The 23,502-nt window shown below is 42.2% G+C and overlaps 1 protein-coding gene across 3 annotated transcripts in view; it reads right to left on the reverse strand.

The window, feature by feature from the left end:
• Positions 1-23,502, reverse strand: part of LOC126356325 (calmodulin-binding transcription activator 1) — a 1,852,577-nt gene that overhangs the window by 455,120 nt on the left and 1,373,955 nt on the right. For all 3 annotated transcript variants that reach the window (XM_050007298.1, XM_050007299.1, XM_050007300.1), the window contains exon 6: positions 7,769-7,836. In XM_050007298.1, coding sequence (XP_049863255.1) covers positions 7,769-7,836 — 68 coding nt within the window. The remainder of the gene's footprint in view (positions 1-7,768; positions 7,837-23,502) is intronic.

Below are 23,502 nucleotides of genomic sequence, written 5' to 3' on the forward strand. Positions count from 1 at the left end.
CTCAGCATGGATAAAATGATTCCGGTTCAATGAATGACAAAAACATCTCAAAACGTCACTCTTCCACCGAAGCAACATGGAGTGTATTAAAAGAAACTGTTCGAGCAGTTCCCCGTGAAAATTTGGCATAGACGCCGTAAGATGTTAAGAACAAGGTGAAAACTAAAAAAGGAACTGTCACAAATTTCTTGCTTCGGATACATTTGAAAACTGGGACTTTTACTACGATGCCGTGCGTGATGCAAAGAAGGCAGTTGGTGCAGCCACGTCAGTCAATTACTCGGAGTTCTATGAAATGCTTGACATACAGGGCGACAATTATTGAACTACATAAAATAAAATAGTCATCATTTATAAACGGTTTGCGTTAGTATGTTAAAGCTGCATATTAGTATGTGAATATGGTTTGGTTCAGCGACGAAACCCAATTTCATTTGGATGGGCTCGTCAATAAGAAAATTGGCGCGAACGCGCATTTCGCGATCGAGAAGTGTCTTCAACCTCAACGGGTGACTGTGTGAATGTCCAGTCATGGAATAATCGGTGCGATATTCCTTGATGGCACGGTGACTATTAAATGGTACGTGGTTTCGGAAGAAGATTTCATCCCCATTATCCAAAGTGACCCTTATTTCAAGAAGACGTGGCTCATGCAAAACGGAGCTCGACCCCATCGAAGCAGGAGAGTGTTTGATGTCCTGGAGGAGCACTTTGGTGACCGCATTCTGCCTCTGGGGCACTCAGAGGCCACCGTCATGGGCCCTGATTGGTCGCCATATTGTCTGGATATGAACACATGCGACTCCTTTTTATGCGTCTATATTAAAGACAAAGTGTGCTGCAATAACCCCAAAACCACTGCTGAGCTGAAAACACCCATTCAGGAGGTCATCGACAGCATCGGTGTTACGACACTTTCGCAGGTTTGTAGAATTTCGCTATTCGCCTGCGCCACACCATCACCAATGGTGGCAGGCACATCGAACCCCCCATAAACTAAATCCGAATATCTGGAGTCAAGTTTTCATGTCGAATGAAGTGTGTGCACGCCGTAGTTTGTAACTAATTTTTTTCATATAGTTCAATAATTGTCATCGTGTACCAGCTGCCGAGCATGGTATCTATTGTGAGGAGCAGCACAGGAGTACGGCCGACAGAGAAACTCTGTGGAAACAATGACGAAGATCGTAAACTTATCGTTGACAGAAAGAAGGCACCAATGCGCTGGCGGCGGTACTTTGAAGCAATCTCCAATGAAGGGTTTCCATAATCCCCAGAAAACAGTTATCACCAGTTCGAGGATCCACCATGCCGATCATCAAGCCTGGTGTTTTAGACGGCCTAGGGGAAATGAAACTTGGGAAGTAGCGGGGTCGAATGATCTGTCAGAAGAACTATGAACATCAAGGCACAATCAGGCACCTGAATCAAAGACAGATTTCCTCCACAAGATCACTGAAGAGAAGAAGATTGAGCATTACAGTCACAGTTTGGAAACAGAAGGGGATCCCCATAAATGTTCCTACTATCGTCCTGCAACCTCGCTATGAAGATCTCAGAACGCGTTGTAGACAGAACAAAACGCATGTTGTGAGCATTACCACCATTAAGTTGGCTCTGTGGTGGTTAAAGGACCACCCATGGCCCATTTTATTTAGAACCATCCAAAACAAAGAAATCTTGTTGCCCTCACGTCACAGATTTTTATGTACTTCCTTAGACCAATTTTAGCACAACATACGAGTATGAGGATTAAAACATTTGTTCCAGAATTTTTGGATCCAAAATGTGGTTAGGGCGTAATTCTGAAATTTGGTTGACTTCAGTCGGTAGGAAAGGTGAGTTAAAAGTTTGTAACCACTATAACTTTTTTTATTTATGAATCAATTTTAATCAATTTTGTGGCACTGGAAAGACAAAAGGATCAGCAATGGTACAGAATACGGAAATTATACAAACAAATACTTACAAATATACACTGAAATTCTTTTCCAAATTTCAGGAATTTTTTACCACAATCAAAACTTCATTCAACTTAATTTTTCACGTAATGTCTATTATCACACTTTTCAACATAAATAGATCAGAAGGTTCATATTCTATTTGGCGATTTAATACTGAAATAACATAGATAAAATGTATTCGTTTCATTTTTTGACTTTTAGCTGGAGTAAAAAAAAATGCTCTCGAATTCACACAAAATACACCCAGAATATTCGAAAAAGTGTTCATTCTTTCAAACAAGGAACGTAAAGTGTCTGATCCGAAAGTGTATAAGCGACCACTGCTTGTTCTTGCGCAAGTTGCACGCAGTGCCATTAAACTATTTTTATTAGGAGGGTCTATTAAACATCAGCAGGAAGCGGCCTCAAATAAACTGAGTAAGGGTCCACTCGATCACTCAATATTACATCAAAAAATAGTAAATCCAGTCCATAACCATGGGCAAGCCAACTGATGGACATATGAAGACCAAAATCCAGTAGATCATTTGCCAATTTATTTTCTACGTGATAGGCTACGCGAAAATCTTGATACAGGTCGTCGCATCAGGGTGTTATAAAAGTATTTTGAAGAAACACATTATAAGTACAATAACGACTGCAATGCTGCTGGTATAGGATAGAAACTGCAAGCCTGAATACTACCAAGAGACACAGGAAGTAAAGTCCACAGAACGCTGATTACTTTCAAAAAAGTCTACAAAAAATATATAAACCACCTATTTGTTACTTTCACTCTAAAAGAGATTAATCGTGAAAAGTAAATGGCCTGCACCCTATGACAACGCAGGGCGCTCATGTTGCACTTGAAAGGACTCGTATCAAATCCCTGTCGGGTCGTAATGATTTCCGTTTACAGAGGCTTTCCTTATTTAACACAAATAAATCTACTGCCTTTGACAAAACTCAAACGTAATTCATAAAAAATACCAACTCGTTACTGAATAACATCTGAAACTTCTCAAAGCGAGCTCGGTGCAAACCCCGAAGCAATCTTATGACCAATAAGTTATTTCCCGAAACTAAGAAGCGTATTTTACAACGTCATAGGTGTTTAGTGAACTATCTGGTCATCTGCAACTCCCACAGCTCTCAGATTTGGCACTTGACATAAGATCAGTGCTTTTAGTCTCGACTGCGACCATATCCTACAGCGCCGGCAGTTGGCGCGGTAAGACGGCGATACAAACCCCCGAAGATGGAAGATATTTTCATTACCTAATTTTTGCTGATGAAGGAAGGAGAAGTAATGACTTACAATTCAGTATCAAGACGCTGTTTTTTATTTATTGCCATACATCTCACTCCGTTGTTTTGTGATTCTAAGCCGTATAGTTATATTTTAGACATTTCATTTTAATATCGAAAACGTAATGTTAAAATCTGCAACTAAATTCTACATCTACATTAACAAAGAAAAGTAGAAAAAAAAGAAAGTATGACGACTGAAATGAAAGTAAAATAAAAACCTACCACAAGACCTCAAGTCTCCCAACTGTTCCAACATTAATCAGCAATCCTAGAACTGCTCTGGATTGCTGACCGCGCAGTTCACTACATCTAAGTTTGTCGCTTTATTAAACTACTGCCAGATGATCCCTTGCACTCCAGCCTTCGCATTACCATCGGGATTACCATGAAAAAAATTAAATGCACTTAAACAATTGTGGACTAGATCCCACTCGTCATCATCCCATTCCCATTCATCATCATTTTCTTCCCAAATTAGAAAGTCTGATGAGCTTCCTCGTTACTGTTCCATTGACGAACTCCTTCTCGACGTTCTCTTGCGGCTGCTGTAATGCAAACGTTCGAAACATATTAGATTTTGACCCATTTGGTTACCAGGTGTATTAGAATGTACATCTTTATCAATACCCCTATGTTCCCTATTGTATAATTCACACTGGAGTGCTCTTGATGTTCTGTTGGTAGTAGAATTAAGTAAGGTCCACATTCGACATTTTATCTACTTTATCCATAGTTCAAATCATCCAGTGCACCCCCACCCTCCCCCACCCCCAAACCTAGTGGGTGTAAATTACAAATAAGCATCACATTTTCAGGCGCCGCTGTTTCTCCACAACAGTCTCTCTCCCTATCTGTGTAAGTAGACGGGGTAAAGATTATGCCCAGTAATTAAGTGCTCCACTCTCTTAGTTGTGTCATGTAGGTGCGCTCGTAGTCTGCCGATAACATTTGGGAAAAAAAAGTTATACACGCTCCTGCCGGTGGTATCACTCCAAAAGCGTAGTCATTCATCTGTTTACCATGCCTGGACTTGAATTTTGTTATTGATATTTACCCCCGTAATCATTTGCATTCAGTCCAGTCTGCTACGACTTCCAGTAGCATGCTGCTCTACAACGTGCCCGAATGTTGACGAGGTGGATCCACAGTATTACGCATTAGGAGTGATTTAAAAATGGAATGATCATATAAAGTTGATCGTCGGTAAAGCAGATGCCAGACTGAGATTCATTGGAAGAATCCTAAGGAAATGCAATCCGAAAAACAAAAGAAGTAGGTTACGGTACGCTTGTTCGCCCACTGCTTGAATACTGCTCAGCAGTGTGGGATCCGCACCAGATAGGGTTGATAGAAGAGATAGAGAAGATCCAACGGAGAGCAGCGCGCTTCGTTACAGGATCATTTAGTAATCGCGAAAGCGTTACGGAGATGATAGATAAACTCCAGTGTAAGACTCTGCAGGAGAGACGCTCAGTAGCTCGGTACGGGCTTTTGTTAAAGTTTCGAGAACATACCTTCACCGAAGAGTCAAGCAGTATATTGCTCCCTCCTACGTATATCTCGCGAAGAGACCACGAGGATAAAATCAGAGAGATTAGAGCCCACACAGAAGCATACCGACAATCCTTCTTTCCACGTACAATACGAGACTGGAATAGAAGGGAGAACCGATAGAGGTACTCAGGGTACCCTCCGCCACACACCGTCAGGTGGCTTGCGGAGTATGGATGTAGATGTAGATGTAGAGTATTACCAGTAAAGCCTCGACAGGTGTTGGACCGAAGGCCCCAGTAAAACTGCGTAGTACGCTTCTCTGTGCTCGCGTAACGATGGAGCTACAGCTCTCGATTCGCAGCCAAAGTACCCATACAGTGGCTGCGAAGCCAACAACAACGTAATTCAACATAGCGTTGTGGTACACGGCATGCAACGGTAGCTTATAATTAGTGGTACCGGATCACACAAACTTGTGCATAATTTTGACTAATGTTTTGTGGATAGCTTAACGTGTGTCATAAGATTGAGTTTTATCCAAATGGACTCCAGTTCTAATCGTAGGGGTTTCAGTGTAGAACAGTTGGCCTTTAAGTAATACGCAGGTAGTTCTGTGTGTCGCTCTGGATAGTTTATTATTTGAACAGCAGCGCCGCATCCGCTGGAGCACAACAGTAGCCCTTTCCTCCGGCTTCTCCTGAGAGTCTCAAGGCACCACCACGACCACGACCACCACCAGGACGCCGTCTGCTTACGTCACTACCGCATCGTCAACGTTCTACTCCTCTCTGAGGAGAGACATGAGGGGTTCCATAGCTAAGTCCTACAAGATATTACGATGACTGTTCAACAGGCATACCGGTCTGTAGTTTTCTGGACCAGTCGGAACCTGATCTTCACCCTTGCTGATTATTACGTTATGATATTTATCCACCTCGCGGGAACCCTTCAATGCACTAAAGCTTCAATAACGAGAGGGAAGTTAAATACGGCACTACTGGTGGTCCTATCCTCTTTACAACTTCAGCATATATTTCTTCCGGACCTGGAGCGTCAGTTTTAAGATCGCAACTACTACCGCCTCCTCTGAATAATGTGTTACTACAATCGGCTATTTGTAATACAGCTAGAAGGCTTCCCTGGACCTTGCATGATGTTCACCGTCTGGGTCAGCTTTGTGGTCAGGTAAAAGTGACCTTCGCATGTAGACGGCTATCCCTCTACGTTCAAACCGGTTAGTTTCATCACGTCTATTGCCCCCCGAAGGAGCATTCCTCTCGCATCGGATGTAGTACTGTGCCGTAGGTTTGACTTCGCATCAGCTGCCACAAAGATAAATACATTTTGAGTGAAGTGCGCTACCGAATTTAGTTCATGGACGTATGGGGTAACACTATGTGCGTACTGCCTATAAATCAGTTATCCACATGGTACTCAAATATTTTACTTCAATGGTAACCATGTGCTACTCGCATACCTGAGCTTGTTAACAGTATAGCATTTATTAAGTGCGATAAGAGCAGACATTGGCCTACTATCACCTCTTACAACCGTCGATTGTTGGGGAAAAGCAGGGTTTCTTCGATTTACACAATATAACTTCTAAAAGCATACTATGCCCACTTCCTGTTATTCAGAAATCTTATGCGATTCATACATTACAAATGAGCTCGTCCTGGCACTCAGATGCAGTAGACTTAACATAGTAGTCATATCTAGTACAGACAAAGCCCGCCACCGGAGGGTTGTGTCCCCAGTTAAACTATTCGAAAAAAGCAGGCGATGTTCCTATGTAGACCGTGTGTAAATATTCCGGGGGTAAATGTCACGCTCTCCCGAAGCCTCATTGAATCATGACATGGGAAGCTACTGATGGTGATCTGTCCGAGGAGCAGGGATATTAAGCTGAGCGGCCTCCTTGGTGCCGTGCGAGAGACGTAGACTACCAACCGGCTCTTTAGTTCGACCCTCTCTCTTTTCTCACCACCAACACAAACACAACAGTAAACGCAAGATGCGAGTGTGTTAGGCTTTAACCCGCAATACATAGCTCTACCCTGAAGCGACAGAAGTCATGGGATAGCGACATGCACATATAAAGATGGCAGTAGCGTCGCGTGCACAAGGTATAAAAGGGGCAGTGCATGTGGTGAAGCTGTCGTTTGTACTCAAGTGATTCATGTGAAGAGGTTTCCGATCTGATTACGTTCGTATGACGCGAATTAACAGACCCTGAACGCGAAATGATAGTTAGAGCTGGAAGCATGGGGCATTCCATTCGGAAATCGTTAGGGAATTCAATATTCCGAGATCCTCAGTGCCAAGAGAGTGCCGAGAATACAAAGCTTCATGGACAACGCAGTGGCCGACGACCATCACTTAATGACCGAGGCAGGGTTCGGTGTGGCGCAGACCCCATGAAGCCATGGATCCAAGTTGTCAACAAGGCACCGTGCAAGCTGGCGGTAGCTCCGTAACGGTGTGGCCAGTGTTTACATGGAATGGATTGAGTCCGCTGATCCAACTGATATGGTCATTGATTGGAAATGATTATGTTCGGATGCTCGGAGACCATTTGCAGCCTTTCATGGGCTTCATGTTCCCAAACATGTCACTGGGCCACGACTGTTCACGATTGGTTTGAAGAACACTTGTAATAGGCAATTCGAGAAAATGATCTGAAAACGCAGTTCGCTTGACATGATACCCATCGAAGATTTATGGAACATATTCAAGAGGTCAGTTCGCGCCCAAAATCGTGCACCGGCAACACATGGCAATTATAGACGCCCTTAGAGGCAAGCAGCATGGCTCATCATTTCTGCAGGGGACTTATAACGATTTGTTCAGCCCACGCCACGTCGAGTTGCTGCATTGCACCGGGAAAAATGGGGTCGTACACGATATAAAGAGGTATTCCCATGATTTTTGTCACTTCAGGGTAAATTGCTATTGTGCATTTGTGCCATTGCGCGTTTCATGTCGAAAGGTAAGTGAGAGACAGTGGAAAAAGTACTCACCTGATCTTGACCTCCTTGCTTTGCCACTCATTGTGCCTATCAAAGCTAATGAGTATGGCGGCAATTTCCTGCAAGAAAGAAAGACGAGAATTAGCTGATGTGATAATTACCATATTTTAAACATTGTGATTAAAACCGTTAACACGCACTTTCGTTTATAGCGTAAAACAGAGATATGTTATGCCAACATTTTGTTGGTACAGCGACCAGTACATTGACTATCGCTTATTCAGGTTTCTGTCACAATTGAGTTCAATTATGTCCATTAATATTTACATGCAGACCTGTTTTATGAAGATGTCTTGTAAGTGTATCAGTGGAATTATATTCTAATAAACACTCCAAATGCTGGCAACGGTTTGAGAATGAACGTTATCGCCTCAAAAGTAGCGATCACCAAGAAACTGTACGCAACTGCGACAGAAACCTGAAAGACTAACTCAAGAAATGCCGGACAGAAAGTTATGACAGTCCTAAAATTTTTAACGAAAACGCACACGCACACACACACACACACACACACACACACACACACAAAAGCGAGCGCGTTCGCGACTTACAGAATCACAATGTATGTCCTATCCGTTTTGTCAGTCAAATTCTTTTGCCAATCCACTGTACATGTTCTGGAAAAAAAAAAAAAAAAAAAAAAAAAAAAAAAAAAAAAAATAGTGGGCTCACTGTTTAACTTTTAACTACGCGTTTTAGTTCTCTTGTGTCACGCAGTACGTCTCGTTTCCTACGTGTGTTCTATCATCTTGGCGAGTATCAGAACCAAACTTTCTAACCTTACCCCATCATATTTAACATTTTATTGAAAGTGTGCATTTGCTGAACGAAATGCCAGACCTGTTCTTCCACCGAGCGAGGTGGCGTAGTGGTTAGCACGCTGCACTTGTATTCGGGAGGACGACGGCTCAAGTCCGCGTCCGGCCATCCTGATTTAGGTTTTCCGTAATTTCCCTAAATCGCTCCAGGCAAATGCTGGTTCCTTTGAAAGGGCACGGCCGACTTCCTTCCCCGCCCTTCCCTAATCCGATGGGACCGACGACGTCGCTGTTCGGTCCCCTCCCCCGAACCAACCAACTAACCTGCTCTTCCAAGGACATTAGGTCATTCTTAAAGCAACAATTCTGCGTTTTTCAATCTCTGACACGTGACTAGAAAGCCCTACTGACAATTGCTTCTCCTTACACTTGCATTATCATTCATACAATATTAGGTTAAGAAAGGATCGTTAATCTACATTTTCACACAGACTGTATTCCAAGTCTCGTGTCAGCTAAACATCTGACTGTCATTTCGCTGCTCAGTCGTAAGCCATCCGCAATTTGGTAGTTGTGAAGACAATAGGTAACACCAAAGTTTTCTTTTAGATTAGATTAGTACTTGTTCCATAGATCATGAATACGACACTTCGTAATGACGTGGAACGTGTCAGGTTAATTAAAGGTGTCTAGACAAGATCCTAAATTACACAAAATATTACATGACACTCAATATTTTTAATTTTTTTGTGGGGTTTGGGAAATTACCCACTTACTATATCCAAAAATTCATCTAATGGGTAGAAAGAGTTGCCATTAAGAAATTCTTTTAATCTCCTTTTAAATGCTATATGGCAATCTGTCAGACTTTTGATGCTATTAGGTAAGTGACCAAAGAATTCTGTGGCAGCATAATTTACCCCCTTCTGAATCAAAGTTAGATTTAACCTTGAGTAGTGAAGATCCTCCTTTCTCCTAGTGTTGTAGCCATGTACACTGCTATTACTTTTGAATTCCTTCGGATTGTTAATAACAAATTTCATAAGTGAATATATATATTGTGAGGCTACAGTGAATATTTCTAGCTCTTTAAATAAGTGTCTGCAGGATGATCTTGGATGAGCTCCAGCAATTATTCTGATTAAACGCTTTTGTGTAATGAACACTGTTTTACTCAATGATGAGTTACCCCAGAATATGATGCCATACAAAAGCAGAGAATGAAAATAGGCGTGGTAAGCTAATTTACTCAGATGTATATCTGACTGCATTGCCTTTCGACATTTACGGGTTAGTTTGCGCGATACTGAAACTGTTTAGCAGAAAGAACAGTTTTTCTATCTAAACGGTCTTGTGTAACATGAAAAGCATGCTCCAAGACTTCAATAAAGAAAGGCTATCTTTGATGTTGTGCGCCACGTAAGAAAGTTCTGGCCGGGGCGGCTACCTTAGGAGAAATTTTACTTAATCGCATGTACAGACAGCATTCTGTTATTCAGGTCTGTTTCGTGTCGGGCTCGCAGACGGCGCCGAGGCATGCCACGCACTCCCTGGCACTTTACGGCTCTGAAAGAATGTTTTATACTTCTTGTAATGGGGCTTCGTTTAATTTTCGGGAACATTTTTACACAGGATGTCTGCTGAAATTAAAGAGAATGGCAATTTGCCCGATAAGAACACTGTTCGCGGCCCTGACTTCCATTGCAATTAATACTAGAAGAATGTTCCTTCCCGTAAAACTTACAGACATCACTCTTCCCCTTATCGACTGCAAGTAACGGTCAGCACGGCTGGTCGAAAGACCGTCGTAACTTCTCTGTGCTTAATTAACTCTCCGTAATAAATTACTACCAAAAACTATAAAACAAAACGGTTCAGCATAAATGACAGAGAATAGCTCAAGGGACGTGAATTATAGTTCATCTCATTTCACTATTCTGCAAATGTCAGCTTTCGGTTAATCATTATTACAGTAAAACTTCGTTAACACGAATTCGAAGGGAATGAAAAATCAGGAGATCGTGTTAAAAAATTCGTGTTAAGTGAAAAACACAGATTTTAATAAGTATTCGTGTACAGCAGTACACTATTGTGTAATACACTACACTATCAATCACTTTATTGTAGACTTATAACACTATAAAGTGATTGTAAAATTCAAGTACTCACAAATTATGTATGTTACTTTCTTGGAAAAAATTCGGTCATGGTTCGCTGACGTTCATGGGAACGATAATATTTTGTAATTTCACAACGAATTGTAATGATTGCGTCCGTAAACCCAGCAGTGACGTCGGATGTTGAAGCGAATCGTTCTGAACAGTCCAAGGCTGTAAACATCTCTTGACGGGTAGGTGGAATGGTATCTGTATTCTCTTCCTCCTCACTTTCTTCTGATGGCCATTCTTGCACCTCGTTCACAGCTTCTGGAACATCCGATTCCACAGAAGTACATACGGCAACATCGTCGTCTACACTAATGAATTCTTCGAAACTAATCCCAGGATTCGCAACGTCCTGAAGAACTGTCCATTCATCAGGTGAAGTGGCATCTTCTAATTCGTGGACACCTTCAGTGTTGTATATCTCCAAGCTCTGTTGCAGCACTTCTCTATATGATGTGGCGATACTGAGTTCCTGGCTGCTGCGATGGCTTTTATTGCGTCAAGAAGATTCCAATTTGGGGTTGCACTATTGTTTTCAGCACCACGAATTGCAGCTCTTACAAGTCGCTTACGATAAGCTCTCTTTATGAGAGGTATTATGCCTTGCTCTAAAGGCTGAAGGCGGCTTGCGGCGTTGGTTGGAAAAAACTGAACCTTTATGTTGGATATGTTCAGATCATGAACGTTATGGGCAATACATCTGTCCAATGTAAGAAAAACATGTCTATTTTGAGCAACCATTCGACTGTTGAAACGAAGAAGCCACTTGCGAAATGATGTGCCATCGACCCAAGCTTTCTTGTGGTGAGAGTAGATGGACGGTAAAGTGTCCATATTTATGTTTTTAAAACAACGTGGTTTCTCGGATTTACCGATAACCCAGGAACGAAACTTCTCACTGCCGGCAGCATTACAACACAGCACAACAATCACACGGCGTTTACTTCGTGCTCCACCGTGACACTTAGCACCTTTTATTCACAGGGTGTGATTTGGAAAAAATTGTAGAAAAATTCAGTTTCATCCATGTTAAACACATCACACGAGGCATACTTTTCCCTCACTCGGTTGAATTCATGCAACCAGCAGTTCGCACTTTCTTCATTAACTTTATTTGCTTCACCACAAATTTGTACAGATGAACCTGAATGTGTCTTTTGGAACCGATACAACCAACCAGCAGAACAACGGAAGTCTTCGTTGCCCATATCTTTAGCAATATCATTTGCTTTTGACTGAATTGCAGGGCCAGTTAAAGGTATGTTAGATGTACGCATAGGATTGAACCATTCTAGCAGTAACGTCTCGATTGTCTTCATACTTGGCGGTACGAAATCGTTTAGATTTATTTCCAGAACCTGATGCCGCAGCATTAATAATTTTTTCTCGATTCTTTATAATCGTAGATAAAGTAGATTTAGGTATTCCAAACTGCTCTGCAATTGCTGTTTTCTTGGTACCACGGTCCACTTCATCTAGAATCGCAAGCTTTAACCGTACGCTTAGAGCTGTCTGTTTCCTCCTTGCCATTTTCGTGTGCTACGGTACCGGTTGTAACTGTAGTTCTTATTCAGTATTCCAACTCGATACGGTCACGACTAACAGAACACCTGTCAAATCTGGCACTGAGTACATTCCTAAACGCTGCTGCACACATTATTGAATGTCTTACAATGTACAGCATACGCTGATTGTTGAGGTGATAATCGCAGCTACCGACCTACAATACGTTAAAAACGAGTCAACAATAAGTATAATTAGCTTTGTAGCTACACTCCCTACATTCATTTCGGGAAAAAAAATACGCTTTAGAATACTCGAAAGTCGGAAGTTCGTGTTACAGTAAAATTTAATTACGCTAGTAACTGAAACAGAGTTAGCAATTCGCCTTAACCGAAATTCGTGTTAACCGACAAAACATACCAATATTTTTTTCACGTTAACCGCGAGTTCGCCTTGTGCGAGTTCGCGCTAACGAGGTTATACTGTATTTTAAAACGTTACGACGAAACTGAAAGTGTAAAATATCCGACCAATTTACTTTCCTCAATCCAGACCTTTTCTATGAATTACAGCAATGTGGAGTGGAAACCCATACGCAAACACTGGGGCTTCGGCGCTCGTCTCGACGTCATCTCTCTACATGCTAGAGACATAAATGGTTTATGTAACAAACTACAGTATGTTTTTGAGTGTTCATCCTTGTCATCGATACAAATTATACGCACAATATTTTGACGATTGGCATAGCAGTATAGGCCAGGTTCTGTGAGAATCCGCCTTGAGTAATCGCTGTGAGATTAGCAGCTCAGCCAGTGGGTACAACAGACAGATGTATGACGCAGACGACCAAATCAGTGCCAAAATACTGGGCATAAAAATCAGATTAAACAACCGAAAATGTATAGCTTGTTAGTCTATTAGGGACGCCCCCAAATATCGCGTTTATCCATGCAGCCATCACATTCATTACAGTACTTACAGTTTTACACAGCACAGCTCACAAAAGTGTTCATTTTCTCAAAAACGGTTTCGTAGTTCTGCTGGTCTCTGTTTTTCCGACATTACTTAAGGTTTCTATATCTTTTAGAAGCAAATTTTATTGGGAACTCCCAGTCAGTCCAAAACGTTTCGATACTGGATTTTAAAAAATACAGACGTGTTGAAGAAGGGATTTGAATGCTCCAGGTGTTCAATATAGCTTCCCCCACATGAGTACAGCGCACTGAACGTTCGTGCAACATGTTAAATTGTCAGAGAAGTCCTTCTTTGGAATGTTGTCCAACTCGTGTCACTGTGCTTTGAATGTCGTTTAGGTTGTCAAAGCGTTGAATCTTCATGTGGATTTCTGCACTTTGTCCGTTTCTGGTAGGTTCGTACTGATAACACCACGTGTCGTCACCGGTGATGACATTCCCCGGAAAGGAATTGTTCGCGTCTTGCATTTCAGTCAAGTCATGGCAGGCGGACCACGTGTCTTCATTTCTGTTCGGCAGTCAGTGTGTGCGGGACATCTTCGCGCACACTTTTCTCTTCTTCGAAACATTCTGAGGACCGACTTCAATACTTGATTTCGAAATATTGCTCCATTGCGATTTGTGACACAACAGCGTTGTGAAACTATGGCCGCACGTCCACTAATTAACACTGCCTGTTCACAAGCGTCCACTAGTTAACACTGCCTGTTCACAAGTGACTGGTCAGATGCAAGTCTGTTGTTTGCAGTAGTTAGTTCAAGCTACCAACGTAATTACTGTGCTGAAGACGCTTATACGTCGGGAATAAAAACTACTTTTCGGACTATTTTCTGTTGTCCTGCCAACAAAGAAGTCGCCACAAGAGAAGCACCAGCTCAGCTGGTAGGAAAGGTGGGGAAGGAAATCTTTGTGTTTGCGTGCAGACCTGAACTGCGTCCCGCCCAAATCGAAAACAATATTTTAAACTGTGTGTATAGCCAATATATAATGTTACCACAGCCGATAAAAGATGTCAACACACCAAAAGTACGCATGAGTATGAAGGACACAATAACAAGCTTTATCCAATAGTCACTAACAGGCTTTATTCTTTGATAGAAATTCATCAATTAATAACGTGCACTGAACGTACATCTGGTCAAAGTATATGTAGTAACATGCTTGGCTTCTGCTAAAACGACTAAGGACATAATGCAGAGAATGGTGTTTTAAAAGTTGTCAAATATTTCGATTTGCTTCTGTAATGAGATTTTAAATAAATGTCGTTATAGCACTGCTATAACAGATGTATATAAAATGAGAAGTGAGAAATGAACGTTAAGTTTGGACGACCCGTCCACGGCGAGGTCATTAGTGACGGAGCACAAACTCGGTCGAAGAAGAATAAGCAAGGAAATAGGCAGAGTGCCTTTCAAAGGTAACATTCCGCCATTTCCTTTTAATGGATTAGGGAAATCAACGGAAAACCTGGGTGACTTGACGGGAATCTGAACCGCCGTCCACCCAAATGCGAGCTACTGCCACACATCACTCAGTAAATAAAAGGAGGTGGCATTGTATTTATAGTACGAAAACCGACAAATAGGTGTGGGGCACTTGCTCAAGCAAATGGATGGAGGTGTTAGGAATCCTACGTAAAACGTTTTCAGATAGTGGAAATGAAAGATAGTTTATGCAAGAAAACAGTAAGAGCAGAAAAAAGCTTTCAATTAATACGGGCGGAAATGGGAAGAAAAAGCATTCGTTGTTAGTTGTCACAATGAAGGACAACAGCCTATAAAAAACCTTAGGTACATTAAATGAACAAAATTCATTGAAATTAAATGAAACAAATGAAATCAATAAAAACAATGACCTGCAATGAATGAAAGTGTCTCGAGAAAAACTGTGTCACTCTGGGGTTCGAACCTGCACTCCAGCTTACCGAGGGCGGTGGCCTTAGCCACTAGGCGTTACTAGCACGCCTCCTAACAACAATTTAACTTTTCCTCTCATTTTCCCTAACATTTCCTCCTATTACTTCCGGACAATAAACCCAAAGACCGTCTCACAGGAAATTACATAACAAGCGGAACGAATTTGGCGGAAGAACGTGGTTTGCATCGCCACACAGATACATTTATGAACTGAATTAAATTAAATGATATACGTGTATTAGGTGTCTTTTCCACATTTAACTATCTACTGCTTCAACTATTTTCGGCGTTATTCATTCTGAAACTTTTGTGCAAAATGCAAAGCAAGTGAAATAAACAGAAGGGCAATTACGGTAGATCTGAGGTACAGATCCTCAGCTTCATCATTTATGATCCTAAACTCTAAAAATTCTTAAAATGGTTTACATAACTGCAGTAGTGAGTGAATCTTAGGCGATTAAAAGAATGTAATACGTAACAACATCCACTTCTTGAAGTTCAGCACAGGTTTAAAAGTGTAACCAAATTTCCTCAGTCAGCTTCCGTAAATGGTTGAGTTACGTGTATGTGAGTATAAAAATGTCGAGTATCTCACACACAGTAAAAGTTCTGCTTGCCGGAGACTCAGTCATTCTCACCTGACTTGGAAATCCATAACATTTCGTTTCATGAAATGTTGTGGACATCGAAACAGGATTTCCCCACAAATAATAGTGGTCGACGAGAGTGAGTGTTTGCCGTATAGTTAATGCGCATATGGTTTTTTGTCAACCGAGGTATGAAAGAATATTTTTATTGGTAATGCTGTGCCGCGAGAACATCAGGCAACGGCGCAAAACTTGAATTTTGCCAGTCGTCTTGTCCTTCATGTTCAGCATATTTCCGCGTTTGTTGCAAAAACGTTCAGAGCAAACATTACCACTTTATTCTCTATTCCTGTATGTCTAAGGTTTGTGTGTGTGATTCGGTTTTATTACACATAATTCAAATTACAATATCATATACTACGTGCAGTTGGCATCGATCTCTCTCACATGGTAGCTGTGCATCAAGTAATCAACAGTGGTTTTACTTCCACGTAAAACTAGTAAATAACAGCTATTTACTGTCTTTTTTGTATTGGCTCGCAGAGTGCACACGGAATTATTCTTTGAAGGTAGCTCTCGTGGCGCATAATCAGAACTGGTGATGCAAATGAAGGCAGTTTGGACAGTTATAGGCACTGTGAACACAGAGTCGTGTCGTCCACAGTTAAAGAATTAAAGGTTGCAAAAGCCCACTCCTCGGTAATTTCCAATAATGATTGCCTATCGCAGTCGCGGTGTCCAAACGATACATATCGAACGTGCGATCGTAAATCGATCATGCGACACTGGTGGCGGGCGTTGTGATCAATTTTTTGTGATCGTCATTTTTATCAGTTTTCCGCCGTTCCCTTACTTGCTCTAAATTAAATGCCCCCGCAAATTATCTGTGAGTTGATAGGGAATTCCAGATGACCTATGTCGTTAGTGAGTGAGATGTCTGGTGTTCTTGACGTTTCTTCGGCGGATTCTCTAACATGGAAAAATCTAATTCCATGTTTATCCAGCGTAGAAAATTATTCGACTTTTTGTCGCAAATATGGAGTATCGCCAGACGAGGAAAGAAGTGACTGGTGATGTGGTAGTGCGAAGTGTGTAAAACTTCGTAAGAACCGTTTCGATGCTAAAATACCGTAAACAATTTCATTGCGGACAGTGCGGAAAACGAACGAGTGGCAGAAAGAATACATGGTTCGACTCTTTCAGATTATCTAACCAGACCACCGTAATGGACTTTCACATGATGACAACACCGACGAGGAGTAAGGCAAGTCGTCTCCTTTGCAATTACAAGTATTTTTGTAACGTTCTTCTTTTGTCGTTGCTGTAGCGACCACCGTAAACGTACTCATAACGCCCGCCACCAGTGTCGCATAATCTATTTACGATCGCACTTCGATATGTATCGTTTGAACACCGCGACTTCGATAGGCAGTCATTCTTGGAAATTAACCACTCTTCTGTAAAAAAATGTTCAAATGTGTATGAATTCCTAAGGGACCAAACTGCTGAGGACATCGGTCCCTAGACTTATACACACTAATTAAACAAACGTATGCTTAGAACAACACACACGCCCATACCCGAGGGAGGACTCGAACCTTCGGCGGGAGGGGCCGCGCAGTCCATGACATGGCGCCCTAAACCGCGTGGCCACTCCGCGCGGCACTCCTCTGTATTAGATACGGTCTCCCGTTTTCTTTTTACGACAGTTTTAGTAGGTGACTGTATCATATATTACCGTTGATGCAAGGTAAAGGTATAGGCCATATTCAAATCAATGTGTACATTCACTTATATTTTAAACGTGGTTTGTAATATTTATCTAAAGTAACAATGTTGGAAATGGCTGTTTCAAAAACTGGTAGCTGACGATTAGTAAAGGTATTCCATTATATTTTATTCTATTCTTATTTTCAAGATTTCCGGAATGATGCTACAAAATCTAGACAGTTACGTTTAAGAAATCATACCGTCTTTAACATATCGAAATATACATGATTTATGAATATTAATCGCAGAAGAATATATTCGTATAATTTTTCCTACTCTCTGAAAACTTCATTGCGTTTTCATGTACCATTTAAACAATATTCAGCGACTCTCCATTGACACCCTACACGTATGTATGTATAAGAGGGCCATTTCCCAAGCGAAGGCTTTCCATTTATTTTCATTGCAACTATAGCAGGTACAGAAAGCACAATAACACACTTAAAGAGAGCAATATATCAGCTGCATACTGTCATTTTTCCACTTAGTCGCCGCTATTCGTTACGTATTTTTTCTAAAGATGAAGAAAAGCTATCAAGCCGTACACGTGAAAATGGAAACAGATGGTACGAGCCACTGTCTCATAGCTTTGACGACAGCACGTGAATCCGGAAAATGTTGGCCACCGACTGTATCCTTCGTAGTCCCAAAGAGATGGAAGCGTGAAAGTTCTAAATCAAGACAGTACAGTGGATGTTGTAGGACAGTCTAGCCAAATTTGGCAGTGAGTTCCATGGTAGCAAAATTGTTACGGGACCTGGAGTTATGTATCGCAAAGTACACGTTTGCATTCTTCTTTGGCCTGATTCTGGAAATTAGTGCTTTCAGCCTGGTCAGTGTCTTCTTGTAACGATTTGACCTGAGAATTAGTTTAGTCTCCAAAAAATTCAAAAGAATAATACCCTGCCTATCCCAGACGATTATGCACATCACTTTGCCAGCAAATTGCTTTCTCTTTAAGTCCATTTTGTTGGAGAATTTGCATGCCGCTACTCCAAGGACTGTCTCTTGGATTCTGATTCGTAGTGGTCACAACACCACGTCTCATCCCCGATGATGATAGCGTTCATAAAATTCTCACCTCCAGCAGGCCCCGACAAAATTCCAGTCCATGATTATTTCAGTCTCATGTAAGTATCCGGAGGATACCAAAATAGCGTAACATCGTGTCTAAGGCATTACAGACAGCATTCAGCTGTCCGCTCAATTCCTTGTTCGTAAGCCGCCGATTCTCATGTGTTACGTAATCGGGACGCTGTTGATTGTGAGTGATGGCAACTTAGCACAGTCTGTATGGTCAGGGCTTGTCGCGCACCGCTACTGAAATGCAGCACCCACCGCCTCCCACTGCTCACATTTACCCTGCCAACTCCATATGACTTTAGTAAGTGTCTATGTGTTTAATTTGGTCCAGTGAGTTGAAGAGTGCCACATCCCTGCTTTCCTCGAACCTCTATGTCGTACGCCAATTTGGAATGGTCCCTACTACATCTACATCTACATCTACATCCGTACTCCGCAAGCCACCTGACGGTGTGTGGCGGAGGGTACCCTGAGTACCTCTATCGGTTCTCCCTTCTATTCCAGTCTCGTATTGTACGTGGAAAGAAGGATTGTCGGTATGCTTCTGTGTGGGCTCTAATCTCTCTGATTTTATCCTCATGGTCTCTTCGCGAGATATACGTAGGAGGGAGCAATATACTGCTTGACTCTTCGGTGAAGGTATGTTCTCGAAACTTCAACAAAAGCCCGTACCGAGCTACTGAGCGTCTCTCCTGCAGAGTCTTCCACTGGAGTTTATCTATCATCTCCGTAACGCTTTCGCAATTACTAAATGATCCTGTAACGAAGCGCGCTGCTCTCCGTTGGATCTTCTCTATCTCTTCTTTCAACCCTACCTGGTGCGGATCCCACACTGCTGAGCAGTATTCAAGCATTGGGCGAAGAAGCGTACTGTAACCTACTTCCTTTGTTGTCGGATTGCATTTCCTTAGGATTCTTCCAATGAATCTCAGTCTGGCATCTGCTTTACCGACGATCAACTTTATATGATCATTCCATTTTAAATCACTCCTAATGCGTACTCCCAGATAATTTATGGAATTAACTGCTTCCAGTTGCTGACCTGCTATTTTGTAGCTAAATGATAAGGGACCTATCTTTCTATGTATTCGCATCACATTACACTTCTCTACATTGAGATTCAATTGCCATTCCGTGCACCATGCGTCAATTCGCTGCAGATCCTCCTGCATTTCAGTACAATTTTCCATTGTTGCAACCTCTCGATACACCACAGCATCATCTGCAAAAAGCCTCAGTGAACTTCCGATGTCATCCACCAGGTCATTTATGTATATTGTGAATAGCAACGGTCCTATGACACTCCCCTGCGGCACACCTGAAATCACTCTTACTTCGGAAGACTTCTCTCCATTGAGAATGACATGCTGCGTTCTGTTATCTAAGAACTCCTCTATCCAATCACACAATTGATCTGATAGTCCGTATGCTCTTACTTTGTTCATTAAACGACTGTGGGGAACTGTGTCAAACGCCTTGCGGAAGTCAAGAAACACGGCATCTACCTGTGAACCCGTGTCTAAGGCCCTCTGAGTCTCGTGGACGAATAGCGCGAGCTGGGTTTCACACGACCGTCTTTTTCGAAACCCATGCTGATTCCTACAGAGTAGATTTCTAGTCTCCAGAAAAGACATTATACTCGAACATAATACGTGTTCCAAAATTCTACAACTGATCGACGTTAGAGATATAGGTCTATAGTTCTGCATATCTGTTCGACGTCCCTTCTTGAGAACGGGGATGACCTGTGCCCTTTTCCAATCCTTTGGAACGCTTCGCTCTTCTAGAGACCTACGGTACACCGCTGCAAGAAGGGGGGCAAGTTCCTTCGCGTACTCTGTGTAAAATCGAACTGGTATCCCATCAGGACCAGCGGCCTTTCCTCTTTTGAGCGATTTTAATTGTTTCTCTATCCCTCTGTCGTCTACTTCGATATCTACCATTTTGTCAACTGTGCGACAATCCAGAGAAGGAAGCACAGTGCAGTCTTCCTCTGTGAAACAGCTTTGGAAGAAGACATTTAGTAATTCGGCCTTTAGTCTGTCATCCTCTGTTTCAGTACCATTTTGGTCACAGAGTGTCTGGACATTTTGTTTTGATCCACCTACCGCTTTGACATAGGACCAAAATTTCTTAGGATTTTCTGCCAAGTCAGTACATAGAACGTTACTTTCGAATTCATTGAAAGCCTCTCGCATAGCCCTCCTCACACTACATTTCGCTTCGCGTAATTTTTGTTTGTCTGCAAGGCTTTGGCTATGTTTATGTTTGCTGTGAAGTTCCCTTTGCTTCCGCAGCAGTTTTCTAACTCGGTTGTTGTACCACGGTGGCTCTTTTCCATCTCTTACGATCTTGCTTGGCACATACTCATCTAACGCATATTGTACCATGGTTTTGAACTTTGTCCACTGATCCTCAACACTATCTGCACTTGAGATAAAACTTTTGTGTTGAGCCGTCAGGTACTCTGTAATCTGCTTTTTGTCACTTTTGCTAAACAGAAAAATCTTCCTACCTTTTTTAATATTTCTATTTACGGCTGAAATCATCGACGCAGTAACCGCTTTATGATCGCTGATTCCCTGTTCTGCATTAACTGATTCAAATAGTTCGGGTCTGTTTGTCACCAGAAGGTCTAATATATTATCGCCACGAGTCGGTTTTCTGTTTAACTGCTCAAGGTAGTTTTCAGATAAAGCACTTAAAAATATTTCACTGGATTCTTTGTCCCTGCCACCCGTTATGAACGTTTGAGTCTCCCAGTCTATATCCGGCAAATTAAAATCTCCACCCAGAACTATAACATGGTGGGGAAATCTACTCGAAATATTTTCCAAATTATTCTTCAGGTGCTGAGCCACAACAGCTGCTGAGCCCGGGGGCCTATAGAGACATCCAATTACCATGTCTGAGCCTGCTTTAACCGTGACCTTCACCCAAATCATTTCACAATTCGAATCTCCGTCAATTTCCTTCGATACTATTGCACTTCTTATCGCTATAAACACGCCTCCCCCTTCACTGTCCAGCCTATCTCTGCGGTATACATTCCAATCAGAGTTTAGGATTTCATTACTGTTTACGTCTGGTTTCAGCCAACTTTCTGTTCCTAGTACTATATGGGCGTTGTGACCGTTTATTAATGAGAGCAGTTCTGGGACCTTTCTATAGACGCTTCTGCAGTTTACTATTAGCACATTAATATTGTTATTCCTTGTTGCATTTTGCCTACTCCTGCTGCTGTCTGTCACAGGACAACAGAACCAACAAAATATTAGCGGGTACGTTCAAATATTACTACTACACCAGCACAGACTGAGCTGCTCTCACACTCGCAGTAAAAGAACACAGGCATTACTTTCGGAAAAGTTATTTGTTCTCGAACCAGAAACACACACACACACACACACACACACACACACACACACACACACAGCCCGACAGTAAATAATTAGAGTGGGAAAATGTAACACAAGTTGTGAATTCGTATCTTCATATGACGTGTGCTCAGAAGTTCGCAACCTCCAAGGCACTCATCCTCTGTGCAGACACAGAACGCATTGAATGAAGCACGTCGCTTGAAGTTTGATCTTGGCCGAATTCAAAGTACGTATTATCAACATTAAAGCCCCATTCATCGTACTATCCTTGGATGCTCCCAATCGGAATCTGTTTAGCGACTTCCATACGAACCAGCTTTCAGCGGGTCCAGGGGATAGCTGCTCGGCTGCTGCCGCCCATTTTCGAATTTGAGACTTTCGCTCCTTCAACAGTTGTAGCCTTGCCCTCTGGGGAGTGACGGTAAGCTCCTTAGGTGATAGCAGGAAGCTCCCCCTGGACGTAAGTCGGCGAGGACGACCGGTACGGCCAGGCAACGTCTCCCCTCAGTACAGGTAGTCACGATGTTCTAACTACATAGTAATGTTTAACTGTTGACAGGCTTAGGGCTACCAGTAAACGTACTACATGTTTGAGTGGGCGCTGTATCCATCTGCTTAGTAAAGGTGAAAAGATGATGTTTACCAGTGCGGAAGGGCATAATGCGCAGAAAAAAAACGGAGTACCATTGTTGATGTTCGGGATGTTTCGGGCTGAAAGCGAAGTTGTTTCAAGGATCTTTTAAGGAAGCGTTGTACGTCCTTTGGTGTTTTTATAATATAAACAACATAGGAGACAGTCCGAAGAGCCACCGTAGATTTTTTGCAGATGACGCCGCCGTTTACCGTCCAGTAAAGTTATCGGAAGAGCAAAACGACTTTAAACGGAAAGAAGAGGGACGTCTTCCACACAAGTAGTAAAAAAATTCCGTTAAATTTCGATTACACGATAAATAAAACAAATCTAAAGGACGTGAATTCAGCGAAATACCTAGGGATAATAATTACAAATAGCTTAAGTCTGAACGACCACACTGGTAATGTTGTGGAGAAGGCGAACCAAAGATTGTGTTTCATTGGCAGAACACTTAGAATGGCTCTGAGCACTATGCGACTTAACTTCTGAGGTCATCAGTCGCTTGGAACTTAGAACTAATTAAACCTAACTAACCTACGGACATCACACACACCCATGGCCGAGGCAGGATTGGAACCTGCGACCGTAGCGATCGCTCGGCTCCAGACTGTAGCGCCTAGAACCGCACGGCCACTACGACCGGCGAACACTTAGAAGATGTAACGAATCCACTAAAACGGCTGCCTATACTACTCTTGTTCGTCCTCTGCCAGAGTACTGCTATGCGATGTGGGATCCTTACCAAATAGCCTTGACGGAGGACATCGAAAAAGCCCGAAGAAGGGTAGGTAGTTTTGTATTAACATGAAACAAAGGGGAGAGAGTCACGGATACGATAAGCTGATTTCATTGCGGCAAGATATTTTAAAGAAATTTCCATCAGCAATTTCTTCCTACCAACGGCGAAATGTTTTGTTGACTCGCATCCATTGAAGGGGATGTGACCGGCGCGATA

The sequence above is a fragment of the Schistocerca gregaria genome, chromosome 3 (assembly GCF_023897955.1).
Source record: "Schistocerca gregaria isolate iqSchGreg1 chromosome 3, iqSchGreg1.2, whole genome shotgun sequence".
Lineage (NCBI taxonomy): Eukaryota > Metazoa > Arthropoda > Insecta > Orthoptera > Acrididae > Schistocerca > Schistocerca gregaria.